The following is a 21,064-nucleotide window of genomic DNA, read 5'->3' on the forward strand; positions in this document are numbered from 1 at the left end:
CCCTTACCGCAACAGTAACTTGCTCCAGACTCACTTTGCTCTAGTGTCTAAGAGATCTGTCTGCCACCAGAACTATGATTCCCAGCATTCCTGGTGCTTCCCACACTCTGGGCTTCTGCTTCCGGTCCAGGGGCTGCCATCAGAACTACTATGCCCAGAATTCCTGGTGCTCCCCACACTGGGAGTGACCGAGGGAGCCATGGCCCCGCAGGCCTCCAGCTCTCCTGCTCTGCTCTCTGCCCAGTGACTAAGGGAGGCACATCCCTCCATGGGAGTGACCGAGGGCACCACGACCCCACAAGCTGCTGGCTCTCCCACTTCGGCTCTCTGCCCGGCGCCTGTGTATGCAAATTAACCACCATCTTTGTTGGGTTAATTTATATATCCACCATGATTGGTTGGTAAGCACAGGGAAGGGATGGTCAATTTATATGTTTCTCTTTTATTATATAGGATACTAGGGGCCCAGTGCCCTCAGTGCAGCCTGCACTCTCTCCAATCTGGGACCCCTTGAAGGATATCCTACTGCTGGTTTACAGGGATCAGGCCTAAACTGGCAGTCAGACATCCCTCTCACAATCCGGGACTGCTGGCTCCTAACCACTCACCTGCCTGCCTGCCTGCCAGCCTGCCAGCCTGTTCGCCCTTAACTGCCCCCTGCCGCCGGCCTGCTTGCCCCCAACTGCTCCCCGCCCCCCCCCCCCCCCCCGCTAGCCTGCTCGCCTCCACCTTCCTTCCCCCACTGGCCTGCTCGCCCCCAACTGACCCCCTGCTGGCCTGCTCACTCCAAATTGCCCCCCCACTGTCCTGATCACTTCCAACTGACCCCCACTGATGGCCTGCTTGCCACCAACTGGCCCCCTTGCTGGTCTGCTTACCCCCAACAACCCTGTCACCCATCAGCCTGATCACCCACAACTGCCCTCCCCTCTTGGCCTCTCACCGCCTCTACATTAGCCCCACCACCATGGCTTTGTCCAGAACAACATCTGGAAGGTCTCCTGGAAGGTCTCCCAGTCTAATTAGCATATTACCCTTTTTATTAGTATAGATAGAGGCCTGGTGCATGGGTGGGGGTCCCGCTGGGGTGCCTGGCCAGCCTGGGTGAGTGGCGGAGGGCCTTTTTCAGGCTCACCACACCCCCTTCAGTGTGGGGGTTCGCACTGGGGGGTGCCTAGCCAGCCTGGGTGAGGGGCTGATGGCTGTTTGCAGGCTAGCCAAGAGCCCCAGTGGGGACCCTCACCCCATGGGGGTGTGGCCAGCTTGGGTGAAGGGCTGAGGGCTGTTTTCAAGTTGGCCACACCCCTTTCAGGATAGGGGTCCCCGCTGGGGTGCCTGGCCAGCCTGGGTGAGGGGCTGATGGGTGTTTGCAGGCTGGCCAAGCCCCCCAGCGGGGACCCAAGCTCTCAGCCCCTCCTTTTTTTCCTTTTCATCGCCTCCTTGAGCGGAGGCCAGGGCGGTCTGGAAGCAGGTATCTGGGATTCATTTATCTTCTATAATTGAAACTTAGTAGCCTTGAGCAGAGCACAGGACCGGCCAGGGCAGACAGAAAGCTTGGCTTCCTCCATCACCAGGGCAACCCAAGCCTCCTGCTGCTCCTGCTCCTTGGCCACCTCCATCTAAGTTGGGTTAATTTGCATACCAGCTACTGATTGGCTGGTGGGTGTAGCTGAGTGATGGTTAATTTAATAAAAGTTTCTCTTTTATTAGTGTAGATACTAGGGGCCCAGTGCACAAATTCATGCAACTTGAAAGGCATTGTGGGTCATGAGGCTGCAGTACACACAGGGGCAGGTCTCAGCCCATCCTCCACACCACCGCCCAGCCCCTCCCACCACAGCCCCCTGCCCCCTGTCTTCCAGCAGCCCCTCTCCCACTGCCACTGCTCCCATGCGCTGATGGCACCAACCCCACTTGTACCCCCTGAGGGCACATAGTGATTGGGGTCAGTGCCAGCAGCGGATACAAGAGAGGTGGCACTGTCAGCAGGTGTGAGCAGCAGCTGCTGCCCCAATGGCCCCTCAGGAGCAGGGGGAGGTGGAGAAGCCGTCAGGGTCAATCAGAGCTGGAAGCTGCTGCTCACACATGCTGATGGTTCCAAGCAATCGAGAGTGGCGCCAGGTACCAACAGCAGGTGCGAGCGGGATTGGTGCAAGTGGGAGTGGCAGTGGCAGTGGGTGGGAGTGGCAGCTCTGGCACCAGCAGCAGGTGAGAGCAGGGCCATCTCCAGCAGTGGGAGGGAGAGATGGCTGCCAGCCCCGATCTCCCCTCAGGATCAGGGAGAGGTAAAGAACCCCCCATTGTAATAGGGGCTGACAGCCACCACTCACATTGCTGACAATGCCAAGCAATCGGGGCCAATGCTTGGCATCAGCAGTAGGTGTGAGCAGTGGCTCCGGCACCGGCCGCAGGTGCAAGTGGGCCGGTACCAGCAGCAGGTGCGAGCACCGGGTGGGACTGTTTTTGAACAAGAGAAAGAATTTTCAGTAACCACTACAGGCTCGCCCTGATGACAGTGACAGGCACCCTGCCTTGGTCTGGTGCCCCCACTCACCTGCTCTACCATTCCGCCATGGCCAACACTTGCTGTGTTATACACACACCCTCTGATGGTCAGTGCACATCATAGCAACCAGTTGTTCGTTTTTTCTGCAATTCGGTCTATTTGCATATTAGCCTTTTATTAAATAGGATACTAGAGGCCCAGTGTACGAATTCATGCATTAATGGGGTCCCTCTGCCTGGCCTGCAGGATCAGGTAGAAAAAAGCTCTCCGACATTCCCCGAGGAGTCCTGGATTGCAAGAGGGTGCAGGCCAGGTCAAGGGACCCCACCAGTGCACGATTGAGTCCGGGGAGAGACACAGAAGGTTGGTTGGCTGCGGAGGAACTGCAGGAGGGCTCCAGGCTGTGTCCGGCCCATCTCGCTCAATCCCTATCGGTCGGACCCCAGCAGCAAGCTAACCTATCGGTGGAGCGTCTGCCCCCTGCTGGTCAGTGCACATCATAGGGTGCTGTTGAGCGGTCTTAGCATATCATTAGCATACTAATCTTTGATTGCTTGAATGGCCAACAGGTCAACCACACACAGCATATTAGGCTTTTATCATATAGGATTAGAGGTCAGATGCACAAAATTTTTGCACGGGGGAGGGGTGTCCCTCAGCCCGGCCAGTGCCCTCTTGCACTCTGGGACCCCTTGGAGGATTCCTGCCTAAGCTGTCAGTTGGACATCCCTCTTGCAGTCCGGGACCCTTCAGTCTTTACCGCCTGCCTGTTGTGGAGGTGGGAGAGGCTCCTGCCAAGACGCTGCACTTGGCAGCCTTGAGCCCAGCTTCTGGCTGAGCGGTGCTCCCCATTTGGGAGCGCACTGACCACCAGGGGGCAGCTCCCGCATTGAGTGTCTGCCCTCTGGTGGTCAGTGCATATCATAGCAACCGGTCATTCTGCTGTTTAATCAATTTGCATATTAGGATCTCATTACATAGGATAGAATAAACTTGCTTAAGTAGACCTGCTTTCTGATGTAGCTAAATCTTTTCCAGGCCATTGAAGCACCCCAACTTCTCTTTCAGGTAATTGTCAGCAACACAGCAGTAAATATCAACATGAAGCAGATCATTATTGTAGATCATGCAGGGAGAACAAAGGGTAAAATATGTAACTGCAGCAGTGTTTGTCTATATTCTGTACATTGAGAAAACCTGAAGTCATTGTCAAGGTCCACCATTTCTTACTTCTTTTCAGTCAGGTCAAGTTTCTAAGCTTTGTAAATCTCTGTTTTCTGGCTAATGAAAAGAAAATTGTATTCCACCAAGTCTCCTATCTACCTACTCAAGGACTTCTGTGAGGATCAAATGAGATGAGGCATGGGAAAACACTTCACAGATATTTGGTTAAAGTGGGAAATGTTTCAACCTGTGTTTGTGTGCTGAAGAAAATGCAAGGGGCTATTTGTTGCTAGGGAGGGGAAGCTGGGCATTGCTACATGATGTCATTACCCAGCAACCACAACAACCATTTCCAGGCTGGGGTGGGCTTTGGGCTGCATTTTGTGCCATGGGGTTTCAGCAGAATCAGCTGAGATTTGGTGAACTGTCAATCCAGGATGGTGGCAGGGCCTGTATCCCCCTTGGGGGAAGCCAAGTATTGCTTTCTGGGCTCCAGGTCTGATGTGCCATTTCTTTTTCTTTTTTATTTAAACATATTTTTTATTGATTTCCGAGATGAAGGGAGAGAGAGGGGGAGAGATAGAAACAACAATGTGAGACAATCATTAATCGGCTGCCTCTGGCTTGCCCCCTGTTGGGGATTGAGCCTGCAACCCTGGCATGTACCTTGACTGGGAATTGAACCCAGGACTTCTTGGTCTATGGGACAACGCTCAATCCACTGAACCACCACAGCCAGGCTCTGGGGTGCCATTTTTTTTTGTGCAGGTCATGGCAGCTCCTGATCGCTGCCCCCTGGTGGTCAGTGCGTGTATTAGTACCAGTCAGAAGGTGGGAAGGACATGTAGTATATTAGCCTTTTATATAGATAGATTCTTTCTACATGGCTGATTGTAGGAACACTATGGAATGACTGCAAATATGTTATCATGTGTAAAGTTGGTGCACACCAACTTTACATGAAACCATTGATTCTCTATATTTTTCAAATTTTGCACAACAAGCACATTTCTTGCTGTTTCACTGCTTATGTTTTTGATGCAAAAACACATTTCTACTTTGCAGTCTCATCTTTGAGGAGCATATTTTTTAAATGTATTTTATTGATTTTTTACAGAGAGGAAGGGAGAGGGATAGAGAGTTAGAAACATCGATGAGAGAGAAACATCGATCATCTGCCTCCTGCACACTCCCCACTGGGTATGTGCCCGCAACCAAGGTACATGCCCTTGTCCAGAATCGAACCTGGGACTCCTGAGAATGTAGGCCGACACTCTATCCACTGAGCCAAACCAGTCAGGGCTTTGAGGAGCATATTAATACTGTGATGTTCATATTTAATTAAAATAAAAAAATGAGCCCTGGCCAGTTAACTCAGTGGTTACAGCATCCACCTGCATACCAAATGGCCATGAGTTCGATTCCTGGTCAAGGGCACAAACCTCGGTTACAGGATCCCCAGGCCCAGTATGGACGCGTGCCATGTGTCCCTCTCATGCCAATGTTTCTCTCTAGCTCCCTCCCTCATACGCTCTTTAGAAATCAAAGGGAAAAATACTTCGGTGAGGATTTAAAAAATAAATAAATGAAAAGAAAAATATATGAAACCATCCATTTCCTAGAAGTTGAAAGAGAACGTTTGTTCTATGATGTTGAATTTCTGCATGACTGAGCAATAAACAAACCTGGCCAAGGAACCACTGCCTCCACTCTCAGTGACTAACCAGCCCCGAGGCGTCCCAGGCATAGGGCCGAAAACAACACACAGCTGAAAAGATACATTTGGCTCTATAAGTAGGTAGTCACTTCATTCACTAAGCAAACTGGTGAGCGCCTGCTAGAGCAATCCATGTCTTCAATGGGAGAATAGAAGTTTCCAGGACATTTCCCAAACACCATTGTCTTCATCTCTTAAGTTCATGGAGCAGCTACATATGACAGGGAGGCAATGCCAAACAACAATGCAAATGAAGCCCTGACACAGGGACAGAAAAAAGCGGCTGTTCTGAGGGAGAGGCTGGGCATAGGCTCAGGCTATGGGCCTGGCTCCGAGCACACGCTGCTTCTTCTGTCAGCACTCGCCTCTGGAAGTCACAGCTCACGCTGCTGAGCTTTCAGGATTCAGTCACACACTGCGATGTGATTTCTATGAAACTTGCTTCTTAGGAAAATAAAGCTTTGAAAGGTGTGGCACAAAACAGGCTCCTAAATACTTGTAAAGGGATGAAGCAAAGCATGAACCTCAGGACCTAAAATGCATGCTCCCCATAAAGGGGACAGTAGTTGTGTCTAGTGTCCTCAGGTTTGCAAAGTGACATGCAGGTGCCTTCACCCCCCCCCCCACTCCCTGAAGGGAGGGCAGTGCCCCCTCCGAGTGCCTCTGTGGATATCACCTGTGAAGGCACCAGCTGCTGAGGACAGGTGTCCTGCTCTCCATCCACCATCCAGATCTCAGGGCGAGACTGACCTACCACTGTTTTCTCCCCATACACTTGTGCAAATAATGAATGAATGAATGAATGAGCAAGTGAGTGAATGAGTGAGCAAATGAATGAATGAGTGAATGAGTGAATGAATGAATGAGTGTGTGAATGAGTGAATGATTGAGTGTATGAATGAATGATGAAAAGATGAGTGATTTCAGTAGAGACTATAAGACATTGAGTCTCTGGCTGTTACAGGAAAAACTTGCAGATGTGATTCAGGATCTTGGGTTCCTATGATAACCTCTGTGTAGCGGCTTAACAATTTTGGAGAGGTCTATTTCACTAAAGAGAATCTTTTCCATGGCAGTAAGTCCTTCGTTAGGCACTCCTGACTGCAGAGCACTGCAGAACATGTGTAATACCATGTGTGAAGGTGAGCACTCGCCAGGGAAGCCAGTCTTTGTCAGCTGCTGCTGTCTGCACAGGCCCAGGACAGAGCTCAGGTGGAATGGGGCACTGGAATGAGTGCCTGTCCCTGCAGGTGGGTCTGGTGCTCAGATCCATCAGACACATTGTAGTTGCCACTGGCAACACAAGTACAGAGCTTGTGACTTATCAATGTGCAGAGTGATGTCACTGAAGTCTGCTCATGCTGGAATATAAAGTCCTGCCCTGAATGCGTCCCAAACACCACTAGTTTAAGTCTATTTCATGGTCGGTAGTGACACACTGAGGAGACCTCTGCAAAGTGTTTTTTTTAAAAATATATTTTTCTTGATTTCAGAGAGGAAGGAAGAGAGAGAGAAACATTGATGAGAGAGAATAAGTGATAGGCTGCCTCCTGAATGCCCCACATTGGGGATCGAGCCCACATCCTGGGCCTGTGTCCTTCACTGGAATCAAACCTAGGACCCTTCAATTGCAGGCTGATGCACTAGTCCAGTGATGGCGAACCTATGACACGCGAGTCATAAGTGACACGTGGGCTCATTTTTTTTTGGTTAATTTTTCTTTGTTAAATGGCATTTAAATGTCTAAAATAAATATCAAAAATATAAGTATTTGTTTTACTGTGGTTGCAAATATCAAAAAATTTTTATATGTGACACGGCACCAGAGTTAAGTTTGGGTTTTTCAAAATGCTGACATGCCAAGCTCAAAAGGTTCACCATCACTGCTCTAGTCACTAAGCAATACTGGCTAGTGCCTCTGCAAAGTTTCTAAGCTGCTATGCAAAGGTTCAAATAGGAATCCCGCCAAGAACAGTCATTTTTCCTCCATAGAATTTCAAGTATAATCTCAAGCAACAGAATGGAAGGGAAGTGATACAGAAATGCCTCCAGAGGTCTGTCTTTGTTTAAATCACGGCACCTCACGCAGCACCTCTGAGGTGCTCAGAGGCCTGGACACGCTGGGTGATGTCCCTGCTCGGGGACGATGACACTAGAAGTTGTGCACGGCCTTTCTCTGCTGCTTTGTGCAGTAAAATAATGATGTGCTGTATAACATGGTTCCCACAATGTAATGATAGTGTTTTTCAGAAGTATTATTCACAGTAGTACATCCAAAATCACTGCATTTTCCTTTCCTCTAGCTTATGAACAACACATTTAGTTTAAAGAGCATTTTCATACAATTGCCTTCCACCAATGTTGTGAGTAAACTGAAGGTCAGTGACTTAGCCATGCATGAGGGGAACAGTCCAGAGCTCAACTCAGGGCTGCCATGACCAGCCCCTTCCCACCAGGGTGTCTCTACCCACAATTCACAGTCTCCCTCTAACTTCACCACAAAGAAACAAAAAAACCCTTAGGAGAAAATGTGCATCTCAAAAAAGCAACGTTAAGAATTTGGTAAAACTAGAAAGTCACCTTCCACTTTTCAAAGAATGAAAAACTTTGAATGTTACCTCTTCTCTAATTGTCCAAATGCTTTCAATGTGGCCCTAGTGAATTACGAAGCAGCACCTGAGATGGACCACTTATTGACAAGAAACCATGGACGTCTATGCCTGATTATAATGCCGCTGTGCATCCCACTGCAGGCAATGGCCACTAAATCACATCCTGGGGCCAATTGGTTAGAGCTCAGCATCAAATTATATTACAAGCTGTTCATCTCACCCTCCTTTTCTAATTAATTTTCTATAAAAAGAGATGTTTAGCCCTAGCCGATTTGGTTCATTGGATAGAGCTTCGGCCTGCAGACTAAAGAGTCCCAGGCTTGATTCCCGTCAAGGACACAGGTGGGGGTTGCGGGCTCCATCCCCAATAGGGGGCGCATGGGAGGCATCCGATCTATGATTCTCTCTCATCATTGATGTTTCTACCTCTCTCACGCTCCCCCTTCCTCTCAAAAAGCAAATATATGTCACAGACCTTCAGTTTACTCAGAAAAATCACTGGGAGGCAATTTTATATATATACGCAGACACAGAGAGATGTTCAGAGTCTACTTCCAGCTCTGTGACCAGTGACAGCGTTATCCCCCTCAGCGTTCTATCTGGAGGGAGAGTGAGCAGTTCCTGCAGGAAGTGCAGAGGACTGGCAGCTGTTTTACTCTGTGGCTCCACCAGAGAAAGGACTGAAAGCCCTTGGCACTTGGAGTGAATGGGAACTTCTTACCTCTAGCAGAAGTCACTGCACCCAATACGGCTGCGGCGTTCTCAGAACACGGCCTCCTATTAAAAGTCAATACATTTACGCAGAGTTCTTTGTCCAGCACCGACAGTCCCGCAGAGGCAGGAGGGCGGCCAGCTGAACAGGGCACCTGCGGACCAGGGGATGCCCCCCCTCCCCCTCCCTGCCCCTTGCGTCAGCGTCTGCAGCCCAGGGAGCTCCCCGAGGGGAAACTGCACCCCGGGCTTTTTATGCAGGAAAGTCTTCATCCTCAAGTGGCCCAGGACTTACCCCTTCACAAGAAAATACAATGACCGCTCCCCAAAAAACACAAGTCATCCTCTCGCAACACCACTGAGGTCAGGTTTCTCCAGCCTCCAGCCTCCGCCCCGGGGTCCCTCCTGCCAGTCCCTGACGGTCCCTGAGTCTCGGCCCCATAGGCGTGTCCCACAGGGAGGGCACCCGCTGAAAACGGGGTCTACTCCCAGGGCCTGACCCATTCCCTGCACTGTGCCCACGAGTTAGGGGCCAGCAGCTGAAGTTGGGGGTCAGCTACCGGCCCCACTAACTGCACTGTGGGGAAACAGGGCACCGTGCTAAAGTTGGGGGACATCCCAAACCTTTTAACACCAGGCAGAGACTCCCGCTTCCCCGCCCTTCCTCGCCCACAACTCACCCACCCACCGCCACGGTGCCTCTAACGGCCTTTCTCCTTCCCCACCTGCACCGCACTGCCTGGGGTGCTCTGACCCCGCCCACCCGGAGGCATGACAACACCCACACCCACCGTGATTGGCCGGTGAGGAGCGCACAGGCCACCATTGGTGGAAGTGCCTCCCCTTCCTCAGCCACTCCCGGTGCCAACTCGGTCCAGAGAGGCAGGGTGCACTCCCTCGCCCCGCGCCCCAAACGGAACAGAGCTGCATGCGGTATGTGCTGGCATGTGTTCACGTGTCCTGAGCTGTCCGCCTGCTGAAACCCACAACCTCCCCAGGCACTGCCACAGCTTCCCGCCCTACATTCTTGTCGGGGCAGAGACCGGTTTTCCCTCAAGTTTAGGACCTAAACTGTTCTGGGGTCGAGATGACTGTTCATGGCCTGTATGTCCGGGCTTTGTGGAGAGGCCTTGGAAAGACCTCATACCTGTACTGAAAACCATGGATGTTGGGTGGGGTGTGGAGGTTGTGGGCCGCAAAAGAGAAGAAAGAAAAGAGGAGTGTGGGCGGAGAAGAAATCCATGAGGATGGAGGGACTTGATGAAATGGGCTCCATGGGCAGCGTGCGCTCCCATGTCGCTACCCACTTGAAAACTGGATGTGGTATGTATGTATTCAGATGATATTTTCTTGAGTTGTCCACTTGAATAACCTGTATGTTTTTGTTGTTTTTTTTGTTTACTTCCATACAAAGATTCCTATTTATTCATATCTGATTTATTCATTTTTTATCTTATTTTAAAACCCGTATGGTTTTATGAACCGGTGTCTCATCAATAATTTCAACGAGAGAGAGAGAGAGAGAGAGAGAGAGAGAGAGAGAGAAGAGGAGAGGAGAGGAGAGGAGAGGAGAGGAGAGGAGAGGAGAGGAGAGGAGAGGAGAGGAGAGGAGAGGAGAGGAGAGATGATCTGTGAGTACTGCCTCATTTTGGTTTCAGCTCCCAGGCGGCAAAAATGTTTTTGTGCCCTGACTGGTTTGGCTCAGTGGATGGAGCATTGGCCTGCGGACTGCGGGGGAGGGTCCCAGGTTTGATTCTGGTCAAGAGCATATACCTTGGTTTCAGGCACATCCCCAGTAGGTGTGCAGGAGGCAGCTGATCGATGTTTCTCTCTTATGGATGTTTCTCTCTATCCCTTCCTCTCTGTAAAAAATAAACTACTTTATAAAATGTTTTTGTTATGACCTCCAGGAAGGGAGAGAGGGAGAGACGGAGAGAGGGAGGCAGGTGCCGGGATGTCTTGGGCCTGTGGGGTATGGGGGGTGGGTGGTGGTGGTGGTGGTGGTGGTGGCGGCGGCGGCGGCGGCGGCGGCGGCGGCGGCGTGCGACTCCGAGGAAGTCTTTCACTTTCGAATGGCCCGGCCCGCCCCCATGTTTGTTCTGGCCATCCTCCGAAAAAGATTTTCCTAGTCCCCCCCACCCCCCGCCCCCGTGTTCGGTGGCGCAGTGCCGTCCCGGAGGGACTTGGGGTTGGGGGCTCTGGTCCCAATCGGCCCTCCGGGTGGCTGGACGCCCTTGCCTGCTGGAGATCCGGATCCCTCCCGCTGAGGTTTGCGCCTGTTGTCGGGAGCCACCTGGCGGCAGCTTTTATATCGTTTCTTCCTTGCGGAGCATATAGGGAGGGAAAGCTGCTGCAGTGCCCGAGGCCAACTTGCAAGGTGCCAGCGGCGCTGTCGGGATCATGCCGGCGGCGCATGTCCATGGGTGCCAGGCCTGTTCTCCAGAGATTGGACCTGCAGCAATGCTGAAGGAGCAAGTGGTCGCCACTGCAGTGGTGGGCCGCTGGGACTGGTAGACCAGCACTCTCTGTTACCCTTCAGCGGGGTCCCACCGCCGCCGACGCCGCTGCCGCCTTTGCTGCTGCGGGTGTAGCCTCAGAGGGTGGCTCGCGCTGCTCCCCCGCCCTTGTTTGGTGGTGATGGGGTCCAGTGGGGTCTCCAGTGGCCATGACTCCTTCCGGAAGTCCGGCGTGATCTGTAGACAGAGGCCCCCGTCACCGCACCATCTATGTTTTGGCTGAAGTTTGCATTTTGTACCACGAGATGACTGTGGACACGCTGTTTTCGGGTGATTGGACGACAGGGGGGTGTCCCAGGGAGCATCATGGCCACAACCCGAGGCTTGACTCGCCCCGTCCCGGCCACACGAGCAAAAAACCGTATGCCTCGGGCCTGCGCTGGCCGGCTGCTGTACGTCTCGCCAGTCCCGACTGACCGTGCTCTCCCCCTCTGTGTGAGAAGAGAATAAAGGGCTTACATGGTGAGGCTGAAGCGCAGGCTTGTTCCAGACAGTTGTCCCCGCTTCATGTCACTACTTCTCCTGGGGGGTGGGGGGCGCTTCATTGGCGGCTCCCTGCCCCGCTCTTGCTGATGGATCGATGTGGTGACGTCTCGCTCTCTGGCGCCGGGCCTAAGCCGCACTAGCCAAGAGAAGGACATTCCTTGGTGAATGTCACCGCTCTCGCTCTGCCTGCGGGCGGGGGGTAGGGCTCTGCCCGTCAGGTTCAGACCGGGCAGATGAGTTGATGGGCAGCTGGAGAGAAGCCGTGGCGGCTCCCCTGTGGCTGTTGAGGGTCGTGTGTAGCCTTTCCGAATTGGCAGGGCCTCGGCCGCATGGCAGGAGGAGGCTTTGAGGTTGTGCGCTTCAGGAGGATCGGCCCAGCGACCTGGGCATCGCGGGGCCACCCTGTGTGTCTGTGGTGGTGGGATCCCCACATTTGTTTACCCAGTGGCCCGTCCAGGTCCGGTGCCTTGCCTTGATGTCCACCCTATGCCGTGTGCGCCCAGGACCTTCCTTCATTTGATTGGGTCCACACCGTTTTGATTTCTTGCGTACGCGACCCCTCCCAGGGGTCGCTGCTGATGTGCACCCCCCAGCCGCCCCCCGAGAATCAGCCTCCTGCCGTGTTGGGTGTCACCCCTTGGCCCTCCCCCACTTCCGTGGTGCATGTGGGGGGGTTGGTGGTGTCTCTGGGCAGAATGCTCTCGGATGGGGCGCAGTGTGACTGGGGGTGTGTTTGTTGGGCATGTGCACCCGTGAGAAAGAGGGGACTTTAGGTCCTCAAGGCCCGGGGTCAGAGGCGGTGGCCGCGCGGGTGGGTGGCAGGACCCAGAACCCCCCACGTGAGGTTGTTTGAAAGTTGTTTCCAGCGGAAGCCAGTCGGTGGTTCATGGGTGTCCGGTGGACTGTCCCTTGGGCCTGGAGGGCCTCTGGCGGTGAGACCCTGCATTTGTTCCGGTGTGGCAAACCAACTCGCTTCCCGGCCTTGTCTTTTCTCCTTCCATTCTTTCTCACCCAACGAACTGTGTCCTCAACTAACCTTGCTGGGTGGCCCCGGAGCCCCGCTCCACCCACCTGCGCCATCGCCGCCGTGCCTTTCCTATGTGCCTTGCTTGCCCTGGGGGTGGTCACTTGTCATACCTGTGTCCGTCTGTCCGACCTGTCCGCCTGGCTGATGCCATCACAGGGGCTGTGCCCGTGGTTGCCTGTCGCCTCCTGGGCCCACTGCAGCCCCGCCCTGTGACCCCACCGCCCGCCATTGCGGCATTGTTGCGTGTGGGTGCGAGGGTCGGTCTCTTGCCGCGTGGCCCCGTTTGGAAGGGCCTACTGGAGCGTTGTTAGGGTCATGGCCAGCTGTAGTGATCGCTGTCCATGCCCCGCCCCCCCCAGGGCACCGCTATGTGCGCTGTGCCCTGGCCCATGGGTGCGGGCGGTCCATCTGCTGCTGGGCCGGGTTTGGTGCTGTGCTGCCCCCTCTCCCCTTGTGCTCGCAGCTCCACACGCACCCATGCTTGCTCACTTCCTCCCGTGCTTGGCACATCCGGCCTGCGTCCGGAGAACCGCCGCGGTGGCACGCTCTTCTGGCTCCCTGCGCTCTCCTACCTGGTTGATCCTGACAGTAGCATATGCTTGTCTCAAAGATTAAGCCATGCATGTTTAAGTATGCATGGGCTGGTACAGTGAAACTGAATGGCTCGTTAAATCAGTTATGGGCAGGAACTGGTTTGGCCCAGTGGATAGAGCATCGGCCTGCGGACTGAAGGGTCCCAGGTTCGATTCTGGTCAAGGGCATGTACCTGGGTTGCAGACACATCCTCAGTAGGGGATCTGCAGGAGGCAGCTGATCGATGTTTCTCTCATCGATGTTTCTAACTCTCTCCCTTCCTATCTGTAAAACAATAAAATATATTTCAAAAAATAAATCAGTTATGGTTCCTTCGGTTGCTTGCTCCTCTCCTACTTGAATAACTGTGGTAATTCTAGAGCTAATACATGCCTATGGGCACTGACCCCTCTCGCGGGGGTGAGGGGATGCATGCATCTATCAGATCAAAACCAACTCGATCAGCCTCCCTTCGGCCCCCGCGGGCCTTGGGGGCAGGCACCGGCGGCTTTGGTGACTCTAGATAACCTCGGGCCGATCGCACACCCCCTGTGGCAGTGACGACCCATTCGAACGTCTGCCCTATCAACTTTCGATGGTAGTCGCTGTGCCTACCATGGTGACCACGGGTGATGGGGAATCAGGGTTCGATTCCGGAGAGGGAGCTTGAGAAACGGCTACCACATCCAAAGAAGGAAGCAGGCGCGCAAATTACCCACTCCCGACTGGGGAGGTAGTGACAAAAAATAACAATAGAGGACTCTTTCGAGGCCCTGTAATTGGAATGGGTCCACTTTAAGTCCTTTAATGAGGATCCATTGGAGGGCAAGTCTGGTGCCAGCAGCCGCGGTAATTCCAGCTCCAATAGCGTATATTAAAGTTGCTGCAGTTAAAAAGCTCGTAGTTGGATCTTGGGTGTGCTGCATGGCCGTTCTTAGTTGGTGGAGCGATTTGTCTGGATAATTCCAATACGGAATGAGACTCTGGCATGCTAACTAGTTATGTGACCCCCGAGTGGTCAGCGTCCTCCAACTTCTTAGAGGGACAAGTGGTGTTCAGCTACCTGACATTGAGCAATAACAGGTCTGTGATGCCCTTAGATGTCCGGGGTTGCACGTGCTCTACAGTCACTGGCTCAGTGTGTGCCTACCCTATGCCATCAGGCAGGGGTAACCCCATTCGTGATGGGGATTGGGGATTGCAATTATTCCCCATGAACGAGGAATTCCCAGTAAGTGCGGGAAATAAGCTTGCGTTGATTAAGTCCCTGCCCTTTGTACACACTGCCCGTCACTATTACCGATTGGATGATTTAGTGAGGCCCCCGGATCGTCCCTGCAGGGTCGGCCCATGGCCCTGGCAGAGCGCTGAGAAGAGGGTCGAACTTGACTATCTAGAGGAAGTAAAAGTCGTAACAAGGTTTCCATAGGTGAACCTGTGGAAGGCCCAGAAGTCTCATTCCAAATTTGGGAGACAAAAGACTAGAAAAAGTATAAATAGAGTTTCCTCCATATTGGGGGCCCAGAATTTGAAAGACACTTTTCCCTGGGCCTCCAAAAATTTAATAATAAAACGTAACTCCTGTAATCTGTGCTCAGTTCAGCGTCAGCTTTGGCAGAGTGCTGTAACTATAGTTTGCTGGCCAGCTTAATAAAGGCTCATAAATTTAAATTCTGAGTTGTTGGTCTATCTTGCTGAGTGAACCCATAATATCCCCCTTTCCAGGTACCTAGTGTGTCCTGGCGTGAAGGTTTAAAGACGCGTGCGGGTCGCCCTTCCGCCTCGGGTCAGGGGCAGTTGGGCTCATGGGGAGAGTTGGAGAAAGGACCCCTGTACTTTTCCCCACTCTCCCCTAAACTCCATCTCCCCTCCCTGGAGGCGGATACCCCCAGGCGCCTGTGGAGCATCTGAGCATGCCCCAGACCGCCCAGTGGTCATACCTTCCCCATCCGCAGAGTCCGGACTCATTTGTCTCGTCCTTGGATGGCCATCCAAGACAACTCTGCCCTCCATACCGGGATGTGGTGGGGTGGGGGAGAGGAGAAGGTTGCCGTGCCAGGGAGTGGAAACCAAAAACCAAAACTTGACGACTTTTAGCGGTGGATCCTTCGGATTGTTCGTGGATGAAGGAACGCAGCTAGCTGCGAGAATTAATGTGAATTGCAGGACACATTGACCATCGACACTTCAAACGCACTTGCGGCCCCAGGTTCCTCCGGGGCTACGCCTGTCTGAGGGTTGCTTGCCGATCAATCGCGTCCCCTGGGGTGACTTGCTCCCGGGGGTGGGCATGCGGCTGGGGGTTTCCTCCCAGGGCCCTTTCCCGGGCCATCTGTCCCCCTAAGTGTAGACTATGGTGTCCGTGGCTCCTGTGAGAGACGGGAGAGGCCCTGAAGCCACGGTATCCCTCTCAGGAGCTTCTTCACGCCGGACGCGGCCAAAGGGGAAAAAGGGTTGGGGTTGCGGGGCCCATCGTGGTGACGGGTCCCCTTACCCACTCCGGCCCTGTGGGGGTTGTGGCTCACACCAAGGCCGAGTTGTGCACGGGGTCGAGCCCCAGGGATGCTGCAGAGTCCTCCGGCGCCGTGTGCTCCTCCCCACTGGCTGTGGCAGCACTGTGTCACGTGCTGCCGGGCCCTTTGTGTGTGTCCGTGTGTGTGCGTGTGTGTGAGGTGGGTTTGTGTGCTTTGTGGGGCTGTGGCATCGTCGTGGTGGCCCCCGCATCCCCCCAACCCAGAGATCACCACCAACCCCCCTCGGAGAAGGCCGCCCGTTCTCCCGCCTTCTTGCCTCGCCCTGTCCTCCCGGTAAGGCAAGAAAGAGAGAGAGGTGGGACATGTCGGCCATGGTGTCCCACATGTGTGTGGGTAATGATTCTCTCCCTGACCTTGCCTGGAAAAGCCTCGCTCACCAAGGCGTGTGTGCGCACATGCGCCCGTTCCGAGAAACGACCTCAGATCAGACTTGGTGACCCGCTGAATTTAAGCATATTAACGGAGGCAAAGAAACTAACCAGGATTCCCTCAGTAACAGCTAGTGAACAGGGAAGAGCCCAGCGCCGAATCCCCGCCCTGTGGTGGGACACAGGAAATGTGGCATCTGGAAGACCCACTCCCCCGTGCCTCTCCTGGAGGGCCCCAGTCCTTCTGATTGAGGCCCAGCCTGTGGATGGTGTGAGGCCAGTAGTGGCCCCTGGCGTGATGGGTCCGGGTCTTCCGGAGTCGGGTTGCTTGGGAATGCAGCCCAAAGCAGGTGGTAAATTACCCGCTAAACTCTAAGGCTGAATAATGGCATGAGACTGATAGCCAACAAGTATAAGGGAAAGTTGAGAAGAACTTTGAAGAGAGTTCAAGAGGGAATGAAACCGGTAAGAGGTAAACAGGTGGGGTCCACGCAGACTGCTACCCGGCCCGAGCTCTAGCTTCAAGGGGCACCGCAGTGGCCCTCTTACTTGAACTGGTCATGGTGTAGCGTGTGCGTGTGTGTGCAGGGTGTGTGTGTGTGTGGATCCCGTCCCCCTTTGCCTCCAACACACTGGCTTGGGAGGGTCTGGGGCTGGCCCAAAGCAGAGTGAACAGGCTCCCGCTTCCAGGAAGCACAAGATGTTTCCTAGGGCTCAGGTCAAGAAGCAGGACGCCAAGGGACACTAGTCTAGGCAGGGTTGCAGTGACAGCAGCAGGCTTGGCAGGGTTGGTCATAGCAGGCCGATATGATGCCAGAGACTGGCATGCAAAGAAAAGTTCGAGATGGAGGTCTGTCCATGGGTGGAAAAACAAATGGTACCAATTTGACCTTCCCTGGAAGAAGGCAGCTTGTCCTGCAGATGGAGGTGGAGACCCTTGGTATGAACTTATATATATGGTTTTTGGGGTTTGATTTGAGTTTTCACTGGACCTTTGCCGCCACGGGGGCTGGGTCACGTATCCAGCCACGGTTTGAAAACTGAGTGGGGCTGGGGCGCCTTTGGGGTTGCTTGAGTTTCCCAGGGCCCATGAGGAAGAGGGGTCAGCTTTGTCATCACTCCTCTTGGCCAGTGCATAAAAAACCTCCATAGACTCCAGCAACTGCATATGCAGGCTGCTATGAGGCTTTTTGATGGCCCCTTGAGGCAAGGTCAGGATGACTTTTCTCATCGGGTCTTGGTGAGATCTCTCCCCCAAAAGCTACCTTGGAGAACGAGGACAACGACCAGGACAACAAGACTGGTGGAAAGAAGCCCTGGAAAGAAAAACCTGCTTTCTTTTATAGCCCCAGAGCATGGTGGGAGGAGCCAATTCAGCCCCCCCCCCCCCCCCAGTCCCCCTCGCTGCACCAATAGGCTGCATACAGGACTGAAAGTAGCACCGGTTGGACGTTAAGTTTAAGGTGAGACCAGGTTCGGGCCTGGCCATCTGGGCTTGCCGAAGCGTCAGAACGTTGAAAGGCTGCATCAGCGTGTTTTCTATGGAGGTTTTTTTGTTTGTTTGTTTTCCTTTTTTTTTTTTTTTTTGAAGGTTTTTTTTTTTTTTTTGAAGTTTTTTTTTTGTTTTGTTTTGTTTTGTTTGGAGGTATTTTGTTTTTGGAGGTTTTTGTTTTTTTTTTTTTGTTTGTTTTGTTTTGTATTTATGATTTTTGTTGTTGTTGAGGGAAGTAGTTTCTTTGTTTGTTTTTTTGTTTGTTTGGTTTGTTGGTTGGTTGGTTGGTTGGTTGGTTGGTTGGTTGGTTGGCTTTGAATAGACCCATTTCTGTTTATTATGGCCAAGGTGAAAACGCCAGCTCCTCCACAATAGCTACCAGTAGAATTGATCCCCAAAATGACTAGGTACAGCACAGGTGTTTTTCGGAATTTTATTTTAATAAAATAAACGTTAAAGAGAAAACTTTGCATGAGTTTCCAATCCTATTTGAAAACAGAAGAAACAACTCCCCAATTGGCCACAGGTCCCCGCCAGCCCGCCCTCGGGAAGCACCGCGAGACGGTTTCCAGGCCTAGCTCCAGCACGCACGCACTGGCTGGGTGGTGCTTTAGCTGGTGTCCATCATGGCGTCGGAAGCGTCCAGCTGGGCGTCCAACTCCTCGGTGCCCCCCATCGGGTTGTAAGCGTCCTTCTGGGAGTCCCACTTTTTGGTGCCCCTCAGCGCGCCGCCAGTGTTCACCTGGGCGTCCAACCTTTGGGTGCTCCTCATGGAGTTGTAAGCGTCCAGCTGAGCGTCCAACTCCTCCGCAGAGATCTGTTGCTGTGAATTGCGTCCGGTGCCCCGGCCTGTAGCCCGGCTGCCTCCGCCCAAGCCTCCAGATCCTCGGTGTGGAGTCACCCCGCCCCTGTTGACACTCTGTACCGGGCTGCGCTGCGTGTGTATCTGTGAGGTGACGAGCTGGATGTTGAGGGGACGGCCATCCAAAGGGGCGCCGTGGTACTGTCTCATGGCTTCGAGGGCGTCTGCCTTCCGCGCAAAGTGCACGTGGCCTGTTCCCAGGCTGCGGCCGGAGCGGTCGTAGTGGACCCCGGCCTTCTTCAGAGGCCCGAACTCCGCAAACAGCTGCTGGACGTCCTCGTCGGACACTCCGAAGGCCAGGTTGGACAGAAGCAGCTTCCCCCCGGTCACCGGGCCGGCGCCCCTGCCCAAGCCCCTGCGGCAGCGGTCGTGTTGCCACTCGTCGGGAAGCTGTCTCAGCGGCCTGCTGTAGGGCGCCGGCCGGTTCCTGCCTCGGTCGAGGGCCGCCCGGTTCCGGAACGGCCCGCCGCCCCGGCTCACTGGAGCGGTGGTTTGCGCTCCGCCATTGCGGCCTCCCTGGGAGCCGGCCCGGCCTCGGTCCCGGCCTCGGTCCCAGCCTCGGTCCCGGCCTCGGTCCCGGCCTCGGTCCCAGCCTCGGTCCCGGCCTCGGTCCCGGCCTCGGTCCCAGCCTCGGTCCCGGCCTCGGTCCTGGCTTCGGTCCCTAGCCCCGCCGCTGCCGCCCCGCTGGCTCCGGTTCGGCCCAATGATGTCGTCCAGAGACATGTTGACTTTGTCGGCCATGGCGGGCCGGAATCGGCCTCAGATCGAGCCCGTGCGGGAAGCACGCCGGCCCTTCCCTTGCAGCGCGCGCGGGCGCCGGAGCTGTTCCTGAGCGGGCCCCAGATGTTGGGGTCCAGGCCCTGGGATTCCCAAAGGTGTGGACGGACTCCTCGCGGAAGCAGAAATGACACGCAGACAGCTGTTCAGACGGAGACAACAGAGTTCAGACGCGCCTTCTTCAGGGCTGAGAAGGTCTGTGAACCATAGACCCTGCCAGGTGCTGCCGCCCCTTCTTATATAGTCCCAGAGCGGTGGTGGGTGGGAGGAGCCAGAGAGGCCCACCAATCAGCCGCTCCCAGGAATGAAGCGTCACCGTTTGGGAGACCCCAACCTTAGGGTGGGGCAGGTGGCGCATCTCAAGGAAAGGTTCTCCTGAAAGTGGCTGCTATGCCTGGGGTGCTTGACCGGCGGGCGCCTCTTGGGCAGGCTCCTCCGACCCGGGACCCGTGAAGAGTGTTGGCGGGTTTTATTTTACTTTATGTTATTATTATTATTTTTTTTTATTTCTGTGCTCATTTCTCTTCATTCATTGCAATTGATTCTATCTCTCGGCAATGGACCCTTGAAAACATCCGTCCCATTTGCATGGGGGGGGAGGGGGAGTGGGAGGGGGGGTGTGCGGGATGGGGGAGGGGGAGACCGGAGACGCAAACCCACCGGACGTAGCGGCCCTTGGAGGTCATGGGAGGCAGAGGCTGAGGTGGATGTGAATAAAATGTGTATGCTTTCGTTACTTAGCTCTGAGCCCAGGACGCCAGAGGCCACCAGCAGTCAAACAGCCCCGTCAGAGAGCGGGGGTATAGATGTGTATGGATCTGTCCCTGTTTGTCAGTCTATGTTGTTCTCTGTATTCCACAAATGAGTGAGATCATGTGGTATTCAATTTTCTCTGACTGGCGAATTTCACTTAGCATAATGCTCTCCAGTTCCATCCATGCTGGCAAGAATTCCTTCTTCTTCCCACTTTATTACCGCAGTGTAGTCTTCCACTGGGTAGATGTACCACAGTTTTGTGTGTGTGTGTGTGTGTGTGTGTGTGTGTGTGTGTGTGTTCGTGTTGGTGTTTACTGCATTTCTGTGAAATGTTCCAGACACACACACCCCCCCCCACTCCCCACACTACACCCCCACGCCCCTAGAGGCATATCCCTGGAGGCATCTCCCTACAGAAAAGCAGCTTAGGGTTTGGCCCCTCCCTTGGGCGGGCCCAGGTGCCAATGGCACCTTGAGGGCTTCCAGTGTGGTGGGAGCAGGGACACCTTGCAGGCGACATGAACCCATCTCTGGAAGAGGACACTGAGGCTGAGTCAGGTGAAATTGATTTGCATAAACGGGTCAGTTCTCAGGAAGACGGGAAGCTGGAGTTGAAGAAGCTGAGGGCCAGGGCGAGGGTACCCTTCTGAACAGGGTGCAGAGTGGGGGCCTAGGGAGAGAATGCCATCTGTCTGCAGTCAAACAGCTTAGCCCTACCGAGGGAGGGCATGACTCGTCCCTGTGTCTGTGGGGCCCTTCGGAGCAGGGTCTGAGTGCGGCGAGTGCTTGTCTGTGCGTGACTGCGGACGTAAACACCCAGTCACGCACAGACGCTCCTTGATGTGAATGGTCCGTCGGCATCCATGAGCACCCTTCAGCCCCTGCCTTCTCGTAGGCGGCGCGCCCCCTGCTGGCTTGTCCTTCCCCCCTCAGGTCAAGTCCCGGCACCTGTTTCTGCCTTCC

General features: G+C 54.1%; 1 protein-coding gene and 1 non-coding gene across 2 annotated transcripts; one reads left to right on the forward strand and one right to left on the reverse strand.

Annotated features, from left to right (window-relative positions):
* Positions 1-15,400: 15,400 nt before the first annotated feature.
* On the forward strand, positions 15,401-15,553 carry LOC132237802 (5.8S ribosomal RNA). The gene has a single exon (XR_009453632.1). It is a non-coding gene; the product is annotated as a 5.8S ribosomal RNA (ribosomal RNA).
* Positions 15,554-18,316: 2,763 nt separating this feature from the next.
* Positions 18,317-19,309, reverse strand: LOC132237653 (THO complex subunit 4-like). Its single transcript, XM_059702271.1, has 2 exons — positions 19,210-19,309; positions 18,317-19,047 (listed from the first exon to the last, which is right to left on the reverse strand). Exons 1-2 carry the CDS (start codon positions 19,307-19,309, stop codon positions 18,317-18,319), a joined length of 831 nt encoding a protein of 276 aa, XP_059558254.1.
* Between the last annotated feature and the right edge of the window lie 1,755 nt (positions 19,310-21,064).

Source organism: Myotis daubentonii, chromosome 6 (assembly GCF_963259705.1).
Source record: "Myotis daubentonii chromosome 6, mMyoDau2.1, whole genome shotgun sequence".
Taxonomy (NCBI): Eukaryota; Metazoa; Chordata; class Mammalia; order Chiroptera; family Vespertilionidae; genus Myotis; species Myotis daubentonii.

What these genes read in the sequence shown, in the direction of transcription:
- LOC132237653 (XM_059702271.1), bottom strand. Translation starts at nt 19,309, where the DNA reads ATGGCCGACAAAGTCAACATGTCTCTGGACGACATCATTGGGCCGAAC. An exon ending in GGACCGAAGCCAGGACCGAG is followed by an intron (nt 19,048 to 19,209) that starts GCCGGGACCGAG and finishes CCACCGCTCCAG; the next exon opens with TGAGCCGGGGCGGCGGGCCG.